The sequence below is a fragment of the Ahaetulla prasina genome, chromosome 8 (genome assembly GCF_028640845.1).
Source record: "Ahaetulla prasina isolate Xishuangbanna chromosome 8, ASM2864084v1, whole genome shotgun sequence".
NCBI classification, from domain to species: Eukaryota; Metazoa; Chordata; class Lepidosauria; order Squamata; family Colubridae; genus Ahaetulla; species Ahaetulla prasina.
The window spans coordinates 26,199,501-26,221,467 of NC_080546.1; the positions used below are offsets into that span (position 1 = coordinate 26,199,501).

The 21,967-nt window shown below is 39.1% G+C and overlaps 1 protein-coding gene across 1 annotated transcript in view; it reads right to left on the minus strand.

The window, feature by feature from the left end:
- The window catches only part of TACR3 (tachykinin receptor 3), a 57,464-nt gene that overhangs the window by 28,465 nt on the left and 7,032 nt on the right, over positions 1 to 21,967 (minus strand). The window contains exons 2-3 of the mRNA XM_058193125.1: positions 2,881 to 3,069; positions 1,907 to 2,057 (exon numbers count right to left, since the gene is read on the minus strand). Of these exons, the coding sequence (XP_058049108.1) occupies positions 1,907 to 2,057; positions 2,881 to 3,069 (340 nt within the window). The remainder of the gene's footprint in view (positions 1 to 1,906; positions 2,058 to 2,880; positions 3,070 to 21,967) is intronic.

Genomic DNA, 21,967 nt, shown 5'->3' on the forward strand with positions numbered 1-21,967 from the left:
CAGAGGAATTATTGAGTCTGTCATCTGCATCTCTATAACTTTCTGGTTTGGTTCTGCAACCCAACAAGACAGACACAGACTTCAGAGGATCATTAGAACTGCAGAAAAAACAATTGCTACCAATCTGCCTTCCATTAGGACCTATATACTGCACGAGTCAAAAAGAGGGATGTGAAAATATTTACAGACCCTCACATCCTGGATATAAATTGTTTCAACTCCTACCCTCAAAGCGCCGTTATAGAGCACTGCACACCAGAACAACTAGACACAAGAACAGTTTTCCCCCGCATGCTCTCACTCTGCTAAACAAATAATTCGCTCAATACTGTCAAACTATTCAATAAGGCTGCATTACTATTACTATTAGTCTTCTCATTATTCCTATCACCCATCTCCTCCCACTTATGACTGCATGACTGTAACTTTGTTGCTTGTATCCTTATGATTTATATTGATATTGATTGTTTCCTGATTGCTTATTTGTACCTTATGACCATCATTAAGTGTTGTACCTTATGATTCTTGACTAATGTATTTTGTCTATTTTGTCTACTACTATACTGAGAGCATATGCACCAAAGACAAATTCCTTGTGTGTTCAATCACACTTGGCCAATAAAGAACTCTATTCTATTCTATTCTATTCTATTCTATTCTATTCTATTCTATTCTATTCTATTCTATTCTATCCTATTCTATCCTATCCTATCCTAAATTAAAATGGAAGATATGACAATATCTTACTGCATTACTTGTCTCTACTAGCAGCAACCGCTAAAACATACCAAGAGCACATTTTATATTATAATAGGTTACAGCCAAGAGGAGAAAAGATCACTATGGCATTCTTAGAACATCAAGCTCTAGACTCCTGTTTATCACATTCAAAGCAGAAAGGTCTATTAAATGAGACAAAACTTAGAGATTTAGGACTTTAATCAGGAAATCATCACACGAAGTTGTACTGGAATGCACCATGAAATTAGTCAGTTACACTGCATAAAATGTGTACCACCTGGTATTGCCAATTCCAAATGCATTAAAAAACTTCTATATGTAAGTGCCCACCAATATAACTTAAATACTGAAAACTTCATTAAAGTAAGTGAAGATACTACATAACATGACAGCCAGAAAATAAATGAGACAATAAAGAAATGAAACATAGGCAATGTCAATACAGTATTCTATTTGTCTTAAATCAAGTTTTATTATTTGCATGAAAAGTGGTATAGCAAGATGGAGGGAAAAATGGTTTTGAATGATAAAAAGCTATGAAGATGCATAAATTATTGTTGCTACTAATCAGACTTTCTTACTGCATATGGCTCTTCCTGCCCATTCTGATCACTGAAAGGGCTTGCTGAAAATCCCAACCTTAAATGAAGTAAGAACGATATGTCTTTTCTGCGGCTGATCCTACATTGTGGAACATGTTCTCATTGGAGAATTACATGGTACCCATCCTTCTGACACTACAGAAGATGCTGTAAGACCATTATGTTGTGCTTCTATGACAATTCACCATGGCCAACTCACCATGGCCTAGTCATCATTGCCAACTCGCCACGGCCAACTTGTGAAAGCCAACTCCCTGCAGGACAACTCACCACGACCATCTCACCAAGAGTTACACTAATATCAAAGAAATGGTGGAATGCAATCATTAAAGAAAGGATGCAAAAGGAGAGACAGAATAAAATGTAAATGGCAAAAATTAAAAATAATTTTTATTTATTTTAAATAATTAAATGGAATTGTTAAATTGTCCTGCAGCGAGTTGTCCTGCGGTGAGTTGGCCGTGGTAAGTTGGCTGTAGCAAGTTGTCCCATTCCCTGTTTTTCAGGAGCTTATAAATATTGTAAATAATTGTTAAACAAAAAAAGCTGAAGTTTTACAGTACCTTCCTCTTAGCTTTCAACTGCTCATGGTATTTGTCAGAAGTATCACCTGGGATCTCTCCACCCCACAGGGTGATTCCAACAATGGTATAAGTGATGCCCATGACAAGCAGCGGGAAACAATAGACTAACGCAATCACAATGATGTGATACCTAGAAGAGAAGAACATGAGCCTGACACCGAAAACATTTCTTTAAAAAAATGCTGTCATTTGTGCTCTTAAAAGCAACCAGCATTCTTCATGAATATAATATCAGAACTTGCAATTGTTCAAAATCAGTGGGGAACATTTCAAATAATATTAATTTCAACATAGCTATCATTAAATAAAATAATTACAAAAATTGATTTCATTACAAAAGACTGGAATTAAGAATTAAAAAAGATGTAATGTCTCATGGATTCACACAAAGACCATGATTTGTTAAAATATGCAAACCAGTTCACCAATGCAAGCATGTCTGTGTCATATCTACTACTTTGTTAATACTTCTATACTCTATTCTGGCACCATACTCCTTTCCCCTCCACATAACCCATTCACACACACAAATTCAGTCACCTCTATAGCACAATATTCCATGCATCTGATGAACTGTAATATGCTACATTACCAGTTATACAGTAACAGACTGACTCCTATTTAAAGTGATACAGAACTCTATATGAGTTTTCACAGATGGAAAAGCAAAGCCATTTACCACTTCTCCAAGTTTTCATGGTTCTCTGTTGGGAAAGGTTAAGAATCTTATTTGGAAAGATCTTGTTCCACAACATCTGAGATTTGCAATCTACTTCTTCCACTACTATCACAATGAAGTGCAACTATGAAAACGATGGACTTGGATGACACTTTCAGTTCTCTCCAAGCTGTCATCTTTAGTTTGAACTGCTATGATAGGTATCATATTTCTATGCTTTGGCAGGGCAAAAGAAGCATGCAAAAATACACAACTATTTAAAGTATTGACTTACGTAAAACGTTGTTTCATACCACCTGGCCAGGAAACATAGCACAGAATTCGTCCAGGCACCACTTGAGTCTTAGCAAAGAGACACTGAGGAAATGCAAGGAGGAATGCTAGAATCCATATACTTGCAATCACTACTTTTGTAGCAGTGGCAGACAGCCTGGGCTTCAAAGGATCAATAATGGCCATGTATCTGTTAAAACAAACAAACAAGAAAGCAACAACCAGTGAACAGCAAGACATTATTACAGATGTATAGATAGTAGGGAATTGTAACTTGGGGATTGCAGTTTTGTGCTGAATCACAATAGGTTTCTTCAAGGTGACCCTTGTAAAATGCCACATTGGAATTCTCTGCATATCTGGTTCTGTGAGTTTGATTCCAAAACATAGATGACTCTCTGATTATGTGTCTCATCATGGTAATCTCTGACAATGTCTCCAATCATCAGGCTTGGCGGAGGGCTGCCATTCACAGGACAATAGTTCCTTTTCTGTATGAGTGAAGCCTATGCAAATTCACTAATACTATATTTCAATATAAAGAAATGTTCCTTTGAACTTCTTTTTTGGTTCATCTGTTTTCTTTTCATAATTCCCTTTCAAAATTCCCTTACTTCTTTTATTCAAAGGAGTTATACGGCTGCCCATCTTTTTAAAACGCAACTCTAGATGGCTCACAGTAATAATAACACCAAAACCATGAAAACCAAGAAAATCAGGCAGCTGACCTACCATCTCCAATTTGCCCATCCATATAATTCTTATCCTATGCTAGGGACTTTGGGGGAAAGACAGATCTTCACAGCTTTCTGGAAGGCTAAAAGTGGGGTGGCAGGGCTGGCAGATCTCAGGGGGAAGGTAGATCCACTGTGGAGATCCTACTACAGAAAGCCATGCTTCCTGGATTCCATTTAAGATGGCAGCACTTAAGGCAGGGGTGTTAAACTCAATTTCATTGAGGGCCACATCAGGGTTGTGTTTGACTTGGGTGTGGTGGTGGCCATGGTCAGGGTGGCCATGGCCAACTCGATGTCACTTGTGTAGGGGGCGCCTCTGGTGGCCCGAGTGTTCTGCCAGCAGAAACAGGCTCACAAGCTCTGTTTTCGGCTGCAACAGCCTCCTGCAACCTTCCACCAGCAAAAATGGAGCTGTGGGTGGCCCTTGTGAGCTCCATTTTCAGCTGTGATGGCTTCCTGCAACCCTCTGCACTTGGCCCTCCTGAGCTCTGTGTTTGCTGGCAGAGGCACCATGGGCTGGTCTTTTGCTGTTTTCAGGGCAGCCTTGTGGGCCAGATGTAAGCACCCCGTGGGCCGGATCCAGCCCCCAGGGCCTTGATTTTGACACCCCTGATGTAAGGGATGGGACCTGGAGCATGCCTACCCTTTTCATCTAAATTGCTGTTGTTAACCTTCTATAATTAGTTATTAATCTAATTCACAGTACTCGACTGATCTTTAAGGAGTATCTGAATTTTACTTCATTCCAGATATACTTTATAATCCTCTTTAGGAGTTCTTCTGTGAGTAGGTCTGAGAAGGGAGATGCATATATGACTACCATATTGGGAAAGAGACTTTTTAGTGATGTTATCTAACTTATGAAAACCATATCCCCAGATTGACTTCTCTGATGTTCTGTTAATATACCATTCATTACTATTTTTATTTTCCAAGGCTTGCAAACATATGCACACTTTAACTCACTTACAGTATCTTTTCTTTTATGTACACTGAGAGCATATGCACCAAGACAAATTCCTTGTGTGTCCAATCACACTTGGCCAATAAAAATTCTATTCTATTCTATTCTAAATCGATTAAAATTAAAGGGAACGCTACTTCCTTCATGACCTATACATATACATATGCATCTTCTCATTCACAGTAAAAGCCTATACAAAGGCCTTGGTTTGAGTGGTCAGACTGGGGTTTTTGCTCTCTATACTCTATACTCTTTGTTTGGGAATTTTAAATGCAGAACACAGCAACGGTCTTCATAGCTAGGCGCTTACCAAAACCTACAATTTATTCTAGACTGTCCCAATTCCTCTTCCTGTTGCTCCATTTACAAAGGCAATCTAGTCTGTTCTTATAATCCAATTGTTCCTGGCAAGAAAGGACACAACACTGAATATTCACTTGTCTGATTATTCCTTATGAGCATTTAATTCAGATACAGTGGCAAGAAAAGTGAAAAGCCTTAGAAGACATCACATCTGAAATCTCCTCCTTTATTACTCCTTCCCAAATCCTTCTTTAGAGCTATTCCCAATGCCTCATGCAAGCCAGAAATAGAATGCGAGTTGTATTAGTCCAGCTCTTCTTCCTGGTTAGAAGCTTTTTTCTTAATTTTAAAACATCAGTTGTGAATAAATAGACTTTATCTGTAAGATAATGTCAATGTCTTTTCATAAAGAACATACTTCTGTTAACCATTTTCTCTTTGAATTTACTTAAAATTTATGGTCCCTACAAGGAATGGTTAAAGAATTTGGCATACTTAGCATATAGAAGAAGAAAGCTCAGAATAGGTGTGATAGCAATCTTCAAACATCTAAAAGACTGTCGCACAGAAGTACACTTATTATCTATTGTTGCAAAATGCAAGACAGAACATTAAAATTACAAGGAAACAGGTTCAAGTTGGACCTCAGAAAGAACTTTCCAACTATACAAGCTGTTAGTCCATTGAACAAGTGGAGCATGAGTTGATGAGTTCTCCTTCACTAAAGATCTTCAAACAGAGACTGGATGGTCATAATGTATCATACACTGAGCAAGTTCAATTCTGATCACCAGAAATGTCCTTTCCGATTCTTATGTTTTCTGTGAATAATAAAATACTTCCAGTGAATCAAATGTAACATCAAGGTTCATGAAAACAGCACTCATGAGCCCCTTTGGACACTTCTATGTCTCCAAATTTAATCATGGTCTCAAGATTAAAATAGATGACAAGGACATTTGGGATTTTTAAAATACCCAAATCTCAAATTGAGCAGCCTCATTATTAATTTGTGGAATAAATGTATCATGGCCGTTTTGTGACCAATCTGATGGTGGCATTTGGGAACTCACAAAGTGGGTAATGCTACCTCTGACCTGGGAAATATATTATTATTTATAAGGACCTCCAGGAATGCTGAGAGCATTGTATGGCTCGGGAGTTCATGGCTTCCATGACGGCCTTGGACCTGACTCAAGTAGTGGATGGCCCCACTCACATCGGGGGTGGCACACTGGACCTTATTTTTATCTCTGGTCAGTGGTTGAAGGATCTGGACTTGAGAGATGTAGTCACAGAACCTTTGTCATGGTCAGATCACTCTCTCCTTCGCCTGGACTTTCTGACCGCCACTCAACACCGCAGGGAGACGGAACCATCACGTTGGTTCCGTCCCAGGCGCCTGATGGACCCGGAGAGGTTCCGGACGGAGCTTGGGCCACTTCCTGAGGGTCTGGCTCATGGCACGGCAGAGGAACTAGCCGCAGCCTGGCAACGGGCTGCGGCTGGGGCTTTAGACCGTGTCGTGCCTCTGCGGCCTCTGACCCAGCGTAGATCCCAACCGGCTCCTTGGTTCTCCGAGGAGCTGAGGGGGATGAAACGCCGGAGAAGACGCCTAGAGAGCTCCTGCAGGTCTAGCCGTTTAGAGGCTGATCGGACACTAGTTAGGTCCTATACTAGGACCTACCTAGTGGCACTGAGGGAAGCGAGGCGTTGCTACGCCTCCTCCCTCATTGCGTCGGCAGATAACCGCCCAGCCGCCCTGTTTCGGGTGACCCGTTCCCTCCTTCACCAGGGGGAGCGGGATGACCCGTTGCAGGGACGTGCTGAGGAGTTTAACGGTTATCTATACGATAAAATCGTTCAGCTTCGAGACGGTCTGGACCAAAATTGCAGCGACTCAGATGAGGCGTCTGAGGGTGGTCTTGGTGATATTGTCTGGGATGAGTTTGACCCTGTGGCTCCCGAGGACATGGACAGGTTGTTGGGTAGGCTGAATGCCACCACGTGTTTACTGGACCCGTGCCCCTCCTGGCTGGTGCTGGCCACTCAGGAGGTGACACGAGGCTGGCTCCAGGCGATTACGAGTGCTTCCTTGTTGGAGGGAGTCTTTCCGGCCGCCTTGAAAGAGGCGGTGGTGAGGCCTCTCCTCAAGAAGCCTTCCCTGGACCCGGCTGTTTTAGGTAATTATCGTCCGGTCTCCAACCTTCGCTTCGCGGCGAAGGTTGTAGAGAGTATGGTGGCACATCAGTTTCCCCTGCACCTGGATGAAACTGTCTATCTAGACCCGTTCCAGTCCGGTTTCCGGCCCGGCTACAGCACGGAGATGGCTTTGGTCGCGTTGGTGGATGATCTCTGGAGGGCCAGGGATAGGGGTTGTTCCTCTGCCCTGGTCCTATTAGACCTCTCAGCGGCTTTTGATACCATCGACCATGGTATCCTGCTGCGCCGGTTGGAGGGATTGGGAGTGGGAGGCACCGTTTATCGGTGGTTCTCCTCCTATCTCTCTGACCGGTCGCAGACGGTGTTGACGGGGGGGCAGAGGTCGGCTCCGCGGCGCCTCACTTGTGGGGTGCCGCAGGGGTCGATTCTCTCGCCCCTTCTGTTCAACATCTATATGAAGCCGCTGGGTGAGATCATCAGTGGCTTCGGTGTGAGGTACCAGCTGTACGCTGATGACACCCAGCTGTACTTTTCCACACCGGGCCACCCCAATGAAGCTATCGAAGTGCTGTCCCGGTGTTTGGAAGCCGTACGGGTCTGGATGGGGAGAAACAGGCTCAAGCTCAATCCCTCCAAGACAGAGTGGCTGTGGATGCCGGCATCCCGGTACAGTCAGCTGAGTCCTCGGCTGACTGTTGGGGGCGAGTCATTGGCCCCGATGGAGAGGGTGCGCAACCTGGGCGTCCTCCTGGATGAACGGCTGTCTTTTGAAGATCACTTGACGGCCGTCTCCAGGAGAGCTTTCCACCAGGTTCGCCTGGTGCGCCAGTTGCGCCCCTTTCTAGACCGGGATGCCTTATGCACAGTCACTCACGCCCTCGTGACGTCTCGTCTGGATTACTGCAATGCTCTCTACATGGGGCTCCCCTTGAGGGGCACCCGGAGGCTCCAGTTAGTCCAGAATGCGGCTGCGCGGGTGATAGAGGGAGCCCCTCGTGGCTCCCACGTGACACCTATCCTGCGCAGACTGCACTGGCTACCTGTGGCCTTCCGGGTGCGCTTCAAGGTGTTGGTGATAATCTTTAAAGCGCTCCATGGCATAGGGCCGGGCTATTTACGGGACCGCCTACTGCTACCGAATACCTCTCACCGGCCCGTGCGCTCTCACAGAGAGGGACTCCTCAGGGTGCCGTCAGCTAGGCAGTGTCGTCTGGCAACGCCTAGGGGAAGGGCCTTCTCTGTGGGGGCTCCCACCCTCTGGAACGAACTCCCTCCAGGACTGCGTCAACTTCCGGACCTCCGAACCTTTCGTCGCGAGCTCAAAACATATTTATTCATCTGCGCGGGACTGGATTAGATTTTAAATTTATTGGTTTTAAACGGGTTTTTATTTTTTATATTATTTTTAATAATGGGCTATAGAATAAGTTTTTTTAACTGTTATTTTAACTTGTATTTATATGTATTTTTAATTGCCTGTGAACCGCCCTGAGTCCCTAGGGAGATAGGGCGGTATACAAATATGAAAAATAATAATAATAATAATAATAATAATAATAATAATAATAATAATAATAATAATAATAATAATTAAAGGGCAGAATTCCATCTGAATTGAAAAGTACAAAATGAAAGATAATTTGCCTCAGAAAGATAAACTGTACAAAAGGGTAATTCTGAAAAAAACTTAAAATTCTGTGGCTGTTTTCTCAAAAGCAATATTTGCTATATCAGTATCTCCCTGGATTATTCAAAGAAAAGTACAGGATGTTTTTAGCCATTTTTGAAAGACACAATTACTCAATATTAATTTTGTGTGTTCAATATTTCCCTGATCTAATTTGCTATGTCTACTTTAAAAATGACATCTGAAATTCAATGAATTCAATGAAATGAAATTCAACAGTGAAAAAAGTAAGGTTCTACATTTAGGCAAAAAAACCCAAAATGCACAGGTACCGGATATGTGGTACCTTGCTCAATAGTAGTACCTGTGAGAGGGATCTTGGAGTCCTAGTGGACAACCATTTAGATATGAGCCAGTGGTGTGCAGCAGCTGCTAAAAAAGCCAAGACTGTTCTGGGCTGCATAAACAGAGGGATAGAATCAAGATCACGTGAAGTGTTAGTGCCACTTTATAATGCCTTGGTAAGGCCACACTTGGAATACTGCATTCAGTTTTGGTCGCCATGATGTAAAAAAGATGCTGAGACTCTAGAAAGAGTGCAGAGAAGAGCAGCAAAGATGATTAGGGGATTGGAGCTAAAACATATGAAGAATGGTTGCAGGAACTGGGTATGTCTAGTTTAATGAAAAGAAGGACTAAGGGAGACATGATAGCAGTGTTCCAATATCTCAAGGGTTGCCACAAAGAAGAGGGAGTCAGGCTGTTCTCCAAAGCACCTGAGGGTAGAACAAGAAGCAATGGGTGGAAACTAATCAAGGAAAGAAGCAACTTAGGACTAAGGAGAAATTTCCTGACAGTTAGAACAATTAATAAGTGGAACGACTTGCCTGCAGAAGTTGTAAATGCTCCAACACTGGAAATTTTTAAGAAAATGTTGGATAACCATCTATCTGAGATGGTTTAGGGTTTCCTGCCTGGGCAGGGGGTTGGACTAGAAGGCCTTCCAACTCTGTTGTTATTATTATTATCATTATAATTCCTGAATAGATTGTCTAGACGAATGATTTTGAGAAATGATGTCCATTTTTGTACTATTATTTGAGTAACTTTCACAACTTTTTTCCTTCTCAGGAAAAGCTCTCCTGCTAAAATGGCAATGGCAATGTTAACACTCACAATCTCCAGAATTTTGCCAATCTCTTTTGTTCTCTCAAACATCTTTATTATATTCATAAAGATTTAATTTTTTTTCTGCTTTAGCTGCTGCCTGCATTTCTATGGGCGATAAAACTTGGCAATAAAAACTGAATCTATACTTTGATAATGTAATACTCTGTTAGTGACTGCTTTATATGGATAAACTAAAACTACTTTATAAATATACATTGGGTGTGTGGGATAAACAGAGTTCATAAAATGGCAATCAATTATGTATTTTTTTTTGACAGCATCTGCTTGAGTATACAATGCAACAAACATTGCATAATTATTGTCAGGAATGAACCAGGTGAGGCAAAAACTGTCTGCTATTGACCTCACCCCATTCCTAAGAGGACTATAAGGGGCGTGCGTAAGAGCACAAAAGTGCCTACCGTTCCTGTCCTATTGTTCTCTTCATTATAATATTATATGCATACTTTTACTTATACTTTTACTTATATATACTGTTTCTCTCATGATGAGTTATTTTTATGTTGACGATTGTATATACTGTTGTGACAAAATAAAAAAAAAAGTATCATAAACTGCATTGATAAAAATCACACCTTGGCTATTCAGAGAACACGTGTGCAATTAATTCAAAGTATTAGAACTGGTAACATTTTGAGTAGCCATCTGTTGAACCACCGTACTCTAAGCAAGAAATTATATGTTGACGCTAAAGATGGCTGGATTTCTATACGGCATTAAGCCATGGCTACTGCATTAAGACATCATTTACCTTACTAGTTTACTTAATAAGCTAGGTACATGCAACTGCTAAACCATAGCTGTGGTTTAGAAGTTGGATGAAGGGAACCAAAATAAACTTTATTATGGTATAGTGTACTATATGCATCATATTAGTTTCAGCTCTTTAAGATAAACTAAAACGTCCAGCCAAAGTTAATAGAAACCATGGCTTATATTAACATATTTAATGTCATGTTTATGCTCACACTGCTATCCTGATTATAAGCCCAACTGTCTACTGATGTGCAAGAACAGTATCTTTTTCAACTGCATGTTGCTTATATATGAAATTTATTATTTATTAATCACATTCCCATCTCACAAGAAGCAAAAGCTGGCTGGCATATCACAATCAATAAAAGCAGACATATAAAAACAATCATAAAACCCCAAAACATTAAAATATACGAGCATTTGCAAAGGACGTGTACCTGGGAACTTTGGGAGTTGTGCTCTCAACTAGTCTGCATGGAATCAGGAAAAGTCTGTGAATAAAGCATCTGTTTGAAGCTTAAGCCAAAGGTTACTTACCTGAAGGCAACATTTTGTTTTTCCCAGGCAACTGAACCATCAACAATGCAATAAACCTCAATTTTCTTCCCCAGAGGTACTTTAATAGGCATCAAAATGATTATGTGTGAAGCATTGTAGAACAGGAAAGTGGGCTGCAGATTTCTGCCCTGGTGAATTTTATTTGAAGAGCATTTGAGATAAATAATTGAACAAGCATTTCCTTTGATTAGACAACTCACAACTGGGACATGTTTTAATTGAAGAGATTCTCATTCCAATGTTCTATGCATGAAGCATCAAATATATTTTCCTTTATTTTTTTAAATTCCCTCCCTTTTTGATTCCAGCAATCAGTGGCCCATTCAGTTTTACTATTTGTAAAAAACAAATGCTACTCATTCTCATTACTATAAAGATCAGCAAAAGAGGCACTCATGGTATGCATTGTGTACACTGGAGGCATATAAAATTAATTACCCATAAAATGATTTCTTACGAACAAAAACAAAAAGCAAGGATCTCAAGGGAGCATATTAAAAAGAGAAAGAACCAATCTTCTTTAGCACCCATGTCTTTGAACATTTCACTTTAAAAATTATGAAGTAGTCTGAAGTCAAGAAACATCATCAACTCAGGCTTCCCACAGCTTTAGTAATGTAAACATCAGGGACTTCGGCAAATTTTATTCTTTCAAAATCTGTCCATAACTATCTATATACAACTTGCAAGGAATAGAGAACTGCAAGGAAGAGAGGAAAATATATCACAGTTGGGAGGCTTGAACACCATTTTAAAAATAATGCACATAAACCTGATGTAGGAAAAAAGAATTCAACATTAATACAATTGAGAGAGTCCAGAGGTATTTTACAAGAAGAGTCCTCCATTCCTCTGCTCACAACAGAATACCTTGTGCCACCAGGCTTGATATTTTGGGCTTAGACAACTTAGAACTACGCTGCCTTCGGTCTGACCTAAGTGTATTACATAAAATTATCTGCTACAATGTCCTACCTGTCAATGACTAATTCAGCTTCAACCACAATAATACAAGAGCACACAATAGATACAAACTTAAGGTAAACCGCTCCAAACTCGATTGCAGAAAATACGACTTTAGCAACAAAGTGGTCAATGCCTGGAAAGCACTATCTGACTCTGTGGTTTTCATCCCAAAACCCCTACAACTTTAACCTTAGACTGTCTACTGTTGACCTCACCCCATTCCTAAGAGGTCGTGCATAAGAGCACCAATGTGCCTACCTTCCCTGTCCTACTGTCCCCATTTATTTGTATATATTTCTTGTAGTCATAATTATGTTTAGAGTTATACCTATTATCTTATACATGTTTGACAAAATAAATAAATAAATAATTAAAAAAAACAACCTCAAAAGAGCTTCCATACCCATCCAAACAGGATCTTATTTTTTTATATATACAGTTTATACTCTAGTGAGATTCATACTCCATGGCAGCCAAAGCAGAAGAGTTCCATTCTCCCAATCTTTTCATTAAAGAAATTGAAATATACAAACATGTATCAACTGGATTTTTGATGTATCAAAAATGGATAACAATGCCACCATCTTATGTTAGCCAAGAATATATGACTTGGATCACAGCCAGCAGTGTTTCTTGACATTGGCCAACTGATGGCTTAGGGAAGAAAAGCAAGACAGAAGGACTACAATTTCTTAGTAGAATAACAGCTAGCTATGGTAATTCAGATCCATGTTGCCTATAGATGTGGTGACTAAAGAACTATCACAATGAATAAACATCAATGGCCTTATTTTCCAATTATTTTTTATAATTACCTCTTTAAAGCCATGTTATCCTTGGGCATTGCCACATATTGTTGCAAGGAAATATATCTGTTATAACTACACAAGATGGTGACAAATCCATGCTTTGATGGTTTATTAGTGATGGCATACTAAATCAGAAATCTGATTGCAATTCTATCCCTCATAGCTACTTGTTGATTGCTGCCAAAATGAAAGATAAGATAGATTTCTTTCTCTGCTATTGTCACAAGCTGAGCAATGTCACAAGGTTGATACCTTGGGCTTTGTCTTAGGAGATCAAGAGCAATGGCAGCTAGTCACATCTTCGCAGAGCTTCTGTGATGGATAAAATCTAAGGAAGTGAAGAGATAATAATGTGATGGTTCCCAAAGCAACTTTCATGCATGTGTTTGAATCCTTAAACTGTGCTACTCAGATATAGATGCAATGGTCCATGGAGCCCAGCCAATCCAGAACTTTTTCAAGTAGAAATTGGAAGATTGAACTGTATTTTCAGCACTTGTCTCCTGACTTTACACAGATGTCAGCTTTGAAATGAACGCAGAAAGAGAAACATCTGATGGACAATTCTGAAAGTCAAAAAACTTCTGATGACATCAGCAAAATATTGTAGTGCACACAGTGTGCTACAATGAGGATTTGAAGGTAGAAATATGGCATGGAGCCCCTATAACAACGCATGTAACACAGGCTTATATGTTCTTCTGCACAACCCATCTATTCCTGTAATTGTGCTGCAGACAATCATGCAACTGCTTTAAAGAGTGCACATGGGTGCTATGTGCACACCATTATACACTCTGACACTTCTTTTCACCTCTGAATCAGAAGTTCTAATAATGGAAAACCTTGAGGATGATATTCATATAGCCATCAGGGGATGAGCTTCACCCTGATGTTGTCGTCTTTATTGTATGTATGTACGTATGTATGTATGTGTGTGTGTGTATAAATAAATAAATAAATAAAATAAAGACAACAATATCAGGGTGAAGCTCAACTGATATAGATAGATAGATAGATAGATAGATAGATAGATATAGATTGATTATGTGTGTGTGTGTATGAAAAATAATCCTCTTTAATTAAACAACAGTACTCCTTATTGCTGTATATGACACGTTGCAATGTGCTCTAAGAGTAATATTGAGGAATAGGAGAAAAAGCCACAACCAAGACAATAGTCAGACAAAAACCATTTGAGTCAGAGAAAAAAAGATAATTTGAGAAAGTGTCTCAGGTTTGATCCTTTCTAGTTCTTGGGTGCTTGCATTCAGACATGCAAGACTCTTTTATTGTAACCCTATCATAAAAGAAGCATTATCATTCGTAACTTTAGTTTCCTAGCCTGGTCTACCTACAACAAATTTAATTAAAATGCAAAGATAGCCACAGGTGTCCTGAATATTTATTTCAATAATCATTCTCTAATGCTTATTATATTTATGGAGGGGGGGTATTGATTTCACTAACCTGTGCCCGTAATCTTTCAAGTGCCATTCTGCTATAACGGACTTAACTATTTCCAAACTCTTACCAAACGTTTCAGAACTAAGTTCATCAATCCTCTGCTATGTGGCACAAAGACTTGTCACATTCACAACATGAGTTCTAATGGGGCAGCCCAGTCCAAATCCAGGTTTTGCTCTGAATGCCCTGCTGAGGTTGAAATCCAAGGATGATCTCTTTGCATATCTACTTGCTGCTTTGCTGGATTGATGCACTGGTTTAAATTACAGTGTAATTATTCTGGGTAGCATCTTCACCTGATTGATTGTGTAGCATGTTGGAAAATAGAATAGAATAGAATAGAATAGAATAGAATAGAATAGAATAGAATAGAATAGAATAGAATAGAATAGAATAGAAGAATTCTTTACTGGCCAAGTGTGATTGGACACACAAGGAATTTGTCTTTGGTGCATATGCTCTCAGTGTACATAAGGAGAATAAAATACATTCATCAAGAGCAAAAAGATACAACACTTAGTGATAGTCTAGGTTACTAGTAAGCTATCAAATTGTACTAGGAAACATAAAAACAATATAATTGAAAGATACAAGCAACATGGTTATAGTAATAAGTGGGAAGCGATAGATACTAGGAAGGAAGAGAAGAAGAATAGTAATACAGTCTTAATAAATTATTTGACAGTGTTGTGGGAATTAGTTGTTAAACAGAATGATGGCATTCGCATCCTTATAGAATATAAGGATATATTCATATCCTTATAGAAGACAGATTGCGGCAGACTTAAATATTTAAATACTTTCACTTCATTATTTGGTACCATTTAGTTCCAGGAGAGGCTTGTCTGAACTGGAACAATGAGTCCTTCACCCAGAAATTTTACATGGTTTCATTAAAGCCCCTTCCCACATTTTGCATGTGCCAATATTGCAGTGGAATTATTTATCTGTTGCTAACTATTTAGCAGGTATGTCCAGGGTGAAATCTACTTACCTTCCTGCATGTGCAGAAGGTAAAAAACACGCCCCAGGTGGGTGGGTGGAGCTTCCTTCTGTCATCGCTACCGGATCGCCGAACTACCGGTCACGATTGCGACTGATCGCATGATCCGATCTGATCTAGGAGCATTTTACCCCTGAAGTATGTGTATTTTGAACACAGGAGAGTTTTCCCCCTTGCCTGTTACAGCTTCCTGCCAACTTTTCTGGAGGAATGAACCTTTCACAATATCCCTGTGTAAGACTGACTTTGTTCTTGTCTGCTGGAGGAAAGGGAGTTTCTTGTGCGCTCTTGCAATGCCCCTTGTCCACAGTTTAGCAAACTGAATTAATAAAGCCTCACCATCTACAGCCATGTTAGCTCCTGGGAGGCGATTATTAGCTTCCTCTTCACTGACAAATCACCAGGTATCATACAGAGGGATCATACAGTGTGTTGTAATTGCAGCAGCTGTTAGACATTTAACTGTCTAGCAATTTTGTTAATTTGCATGTTTTTTTAAAAAATTGATTTGCCCGTCTACGTACATTTTTATTTAGTATTCTTTAGCTTTGTTAATATGAACATCTCTCTGTTTCTCCGGTTCATATGCTTTGCTCTTTTACCATAAAATCAATTAAAATAAAGTTGCTAGAAAATTAGTGTTCTTACTACAACCTGCAGCAGTGGTCTTTCCTGTTCACTTTCATGCATTACAACTCAAGCAAAGCAATAATTTGGAAGAACTGCTGTGTTTTACATCGACTAGCAATATTTATTCTCTTTATCCTCTTGAAATGAACTCTTTAAATCTCTGCCCCTTTACTATTGGAAACAAAATAATGTTATTCAGACTTTTATCTTCCTTCTCCGTGAAATACACTATTATTATAGAAATATTTTATCCTGCCCTGTCACATGAAAAAAAATAAAAACAGCATTTGTGATGGACATGGTTGAAAATAAATCCCATTATTTTTAAAACAAGCAATAAAAGAGGGCAGTTAAGAAAACCAATTACAATATCAAAACTTGGCTTTAAAAACTTATCTGAATTTGAAAAGTTTCTTAGCTAGGCCGCTGAAAGAGCTTGAGGGGCAAAGAAGTAAGAGTTTCATAACTTAGAAGCTGAAAGTATAGTGAGATGTTCTACTGTAACCAGCCTTGGTAAGATCATGGCTCTTGGCCCTCTCAATTCCTGGCAAACAATGGCAGAAGAAATGGAGGTAGTGACAGATTTTATTTTCCTGGGCTCCAAGATCACTGCACATGGGGACTGCAGCCAAGAAATTAAAAGACGCTTGCTCTGGGGGAGGAAAGCTATGGCAAAGTTAGACAGCACACTAAAAAGCAGAGACATCATCCTGCCAATAAAAGTGCATATAGTCAAGGCTATGGTTTTCCTAGTTGCAATGAATGGTTGTGAAAATTGGACCATAAGAAACGCTGAGCATCAAAGAATTGAAGCCTTTGAACTATAGAGTTGGAGAAGATCCTGGGAGTCCCTTGAACTACAAGGTAACCAAACCTTTATAAGGCCAGATCCTGAAGATGAAACTGAAATACTTTGGCCACTTAATGAGAAGGAAGGACTCACTAGAGAAGAGATATTGGGAACAATTGAGGGCAAAAAAAGAAGGGGACAGCAGAGTATGAAGTAGCTGGATGGAGTCACTGAAGCAAGTCAATGAGTTTAAATAGTCTCCAGGGGATGGTAGAGGACAGAAAGGCCTGGAGGAAAGTTGTCCATGGGTCAGACACAACTTCACAACTAACAACAACAAACTAGCCTTGGGGATTTTAACAGAAATCAGTAGCCACCTTGAATGATAAAGGTAAAGGTTTCCCCTGTCCAGTCATGTCCAACCCTAGGGGTTGGTACTCATCTCTATTTCTTAGTCGAGGGAATCTGCATTGTCTGAAGTCACTTCCATGATGCTGGTGCCAGCATGACTTGAATTATATCCTAAAAGAAATTGGTAACCAGTACAACTATTTTCATCATATCCCCACATACGGGAGCATCAGCTAACTTTCTATTCAGTCTGGACAAACTAAACGCAGCCTGTTAGAAAATGTATCACAATAACTCAGTCTAAAAGAAATGTGGCACCAAGACTAAATAGAAGCAGATTCTGTTAGGTGGCACATTGGCCAAAACTGGACAAAATCTATCTGGCCAGCTGCAGACTCGGTGAAAAAGAAGCAATTATTAAGGATCAATAAGCTGTGATGTTTAAATCTAAAGGTAAATGCTATCATCCAAAAATCTTCATATCCTGGAAAACTTGTCTTGCCTAGATTAAGCTAGAATTTCTCTGAATTAAGCTTCAATTTGCCCTCATTAAGCTGTAATTACAACCAGTAGTAAATCAGAATAGAAACAGACTCTCAAGAATGTGATGGAAAGAAGAGAGTGTGCCGTAGCTTGCATGCCAATTACAGCTCAATCCAGATCTCCAGCTGATGTCTTCAAGTGTTTTTGTGTAATTTTAGGAACTGCTATGAAGGGAGTTCTTTTACCAGCCTGTGAGTTTTGTGTAGTGTATCAGAATGAATTTTACAGTTTTGGTGCTGAAGGTAGTAAAAATTGGCATGTCTCACTTAACATCCACCTTGTTTAGCGATACATTTTGGTCCAATTATGATCATAAGGCAAGGACTACTTGTATTAGCAAGTACTAAGATGCTAAGAATTGACCATTAAGGATCTTTGTTGTAGGCAATCAAAGGTGGCTTTAGTAAAGATCCTTCGTTTAAACAAAGGAATTATTTTAACAGAATAACAGAGTTGGAAGGGACCTTGGAGGTAAATCCTATCCTATTTCAGACAAATTGTTGTCCAATATCTTCTTAAAAACCTCCAGTATTAGAGCACCCACAACTTCTGGAGAAAAATTGCTCCACTCATTAATTGTTCTCAGTGTTAGGAAATTCTTAGCTTTAGGTTGGCTGCCTCCTTGATTAGTTTCCATCCATTGCTTCTTGTTCAGCCTTTACCTGCTTTGGAGAATAGGTTGGTCCCCTCATCTTTCTGGCAGCCCCTTAGATATTGGAACACTGCTATAATATCCCCCCTAGTCTTCTTTTCATTAAACTAGACATACCCAGTTCCTGCAACCATTTTTCATGTTTTAGCCTCCAGTCCCCTAATCATCTTTGTTGCTCTTCTCTGGACACTTTCTAGAGTCTCAACATCTTTTTTATAGGAACATCTATAAGAACTTCCATAAGGAAACATCTATAAGAACACCTGTAAGAAAACTACCAAACTCAGAGAGCACCCAGGACCCACAGAATATTATTTGAGGTCACTATCCAGAGTCAGCAATAAAATTGATGCAAAAGACTTACTCCATTCTAGCTGGAAAGCTTTACTGTCTCCATAATAAAAGAACATTTTTTTTCATGTATAATGCAGAATCCTGACCATGCCAAAAACACCCTTTAAAAAATCAAAAGGAAGTAAGTATATAATACAATGAGGAAGACTAGGAGAGAAATGCAATATTACTAATATATTATTATTCACCCTGGAAGTTACACTGCTATTTTAAATCTTTAAGAATTAGTCCTGAAGGTTGGGGACAGTCTTCCATAACTTCCGATTTTCTGGCCTGAGGCTGGAAATTGTTCTCAGTATTTTAGCTTACAGAATATGCTTAAAAGTTAAACTGCAATCTTGTGTTTGCTGAATGGTACTGGGAATAATTGTCTTGCACTAGTAGGACTGTAATACATTTCTCTCATTATTTGACAGTAGCGTTTCTCTCATTATTTGACCTCAAAAGAGGTCAAATCCATTTCAGAATGCTGAAATTCAAAACCTGTTCAAAAAGACACAAGTACACTGAAATCACACACATAAGAATTTTTTTTCACACCTATCTGAAGTATCTCCAGTTGTTGCCATTTGGGAAAATTATAATGGGTCCTTTATGAAAGGGAAACTCTACAAGAGTGAAAAATTACTGTTTCATAAATTAGCTGCTGTGCTGGGACATCCAGATACAAAATGTCTGTTTCACAAAAAGTTGGTGTACCCATATTAAAAATAACTCACTCAGGAGCATGAGTCCAAAGTAAAAGTGAACTCTGAATATCAAATCACAAAGCTGCCCCTTTGTACCTTTTTCTAATTGAAAATAACTCCTAAAAATATGTCAGCTGCCATGAACAAACATATATTCACAACAATTCATTTCTCCCTCCCTTCTGCATCTCCATCTGTCCTTGTTCCTTGGCTTTCTTCTATGTTATCTCCCCGAGCCACAAAGATCTACTTAGATCACTCTCTTTCTGAAATATCAACCCATACACACTATTTTTATATGTAAAATATTTTTGTTGTTAGTTGCAAAGTTGTGTCTGACCCATCGCGACTCCATGGACAACATTCCTCCAGGCCTTCCTGTCCTCTACCATCCTTTGGAGTCCATTTGAGTTCATGCCTACTGCTTTAGTGACTCCATCCAGCCACCTTGTTCTCTGTCATCCCTTTCTTCTTTTGCCCTCAATCTTTCCCAGCATTAGGCTCTTCTTCAGTAAGTCCTACCTTCTCATTAGGTGGCCAAAGTATTTGAGTTTCACCTTCCCGATCTGGCCTTCTAGACTACTTCAGCTTCAGTTGCAATAATACAAGAGCAAACAATAGATTCAAACTTAATGTCAACCGCTTCAAACTTGATTGCAGAAAATATGACTTCTGTAACAGAGTTGTTAACGCTTGGAACTCATTACCTGACTCTATAGTCTCTACTCAAAATCCCAAAATCTTCAACCAAAAACTGTCTACTATTGACCTCACCCCATTCCTAAGAGGACTATAAGGGGCGTGCATAAGAGCACAAATGTGCCTACCGTTCCTGTCCTATTGTTCCCTTTCATTATATCAAATTAACATAGTTATTGCATTCTTTTACTTATATATATATTTTTCTTATATGATGTGTTGTTGTTTTATATCGATGTTTGTGTATACTGTTGTGACAAAATGAAATTAAAAAAAAAAGTCAGGGTTGATCTGCTCTAGGACTGACCGGTTTGATCGCCTTGCAGTCCAAGGGACTTGCAGGAGTCTTCTCCAGCACCATAGTTCAAAGGCCTCAATTCTTTGGCGCTCAGCCTTTCTTATGGTCCAACTTTCACAGCTATACATTTTTATTTTATTTACTTATTTTATTTATTTATTTTGTCACACAGTATATATAAGCATAAGCATGAAATAACTATACAATATATTGCAATACATTGCAACTGGGAAAACTATAGCCTTGACTATACGCACTTTTGTTGGCAGTTTTATATTTTTACATTTTACCATATATATATATATATATATATATAAAATGTTTTTATTTGTGAGCCTCCAGGATTGGGTAGTGTACAAATTTAATAATAAATACAATAGAATCTCCAACTTGAACTGCTTTCTGTTTTCCTCCTTTAAAGCTGCACTCAAACATGCTCAGAATTTGGATAGCAATGGAGTCTCTTTCCCTTCCCTCATCTCTCCCCTTGTACAGCCTAATTTTGTGACTCCCAACTGGCTCCCCCTTTTCTTCTTTCCTTGACTATATCTGGTAGGCAGAAATAGATTGCTTTGCTATTTTTTAGCCAGGGATTATCATCAAGTGATGAGAGAGATAAAAGAAGCTGGTTGAAGTCATCTGTCTTAGAGAAAGCATTTTAAAATATGTAAAATGAGAGCACGCTATCTTATTTTTATTTTTAATGTAGTTTTAAAATAATAATTAAAAAACCACTCAGTAATTGGAAAATGTGCCTGAGGTGTCAAAACATCTTAGTCCTTCTCTATAAAGAATGACATATTATAAAAAAGTATATCAGAGGGGAAAAAAAGACAGCATGACAATGAAGAAATATATACAATTAGTCTGCTTTGCATCCAAGTTATGAAAATAGAATATCAAAATCTTCCCTCAAGCAAAGTCAAAGCAAGTGAAAAGAAGATTCACTCCTTAGATGAAGTATCCAAAGAGTTTCTGGAAAATGAAATGAATTTCAAAATAAATTTAGCAAGTTGCTTTCCCTATCAGCCGGCTTTCTGACGGTCACTTGCAAAATATTTTGAAAGCCTCAATCACCACAGGTTGGTCAGCCTTTGGGTGGTCAATTTTTTTTTATATTTATTTTGTCACACAGTATATATAAGCATAAGCATGAAAATAACTATATAATATATAAGCATATATATAAGTATGAGTATGTAATAACTATATTAATTGGATATAACGAAAGGAAACAATAGGACAGGAACGGTAGGCACGCTTGTGCTCTTATGCACGCCCCTTACAGAACTCTTAGGAATGGGGTGAGGTCAATAGTAGACAGTAAAAATCTTTACTTTGAATAGTAGACAGTAAAAATCTTTACTTTGAAGTGATGGACAAACCAATCAACAGAACTCAGTTCAACAGATCCATACCCAAACAATGAAAGAATTCATAGTCCAGGAATTTAATCAGGATACTGAATATATCTCATCGTTCTATCACTAGCCCAACTTCATGATTATCTGAAGTATAACTTGAAAGGTGGAGAACAA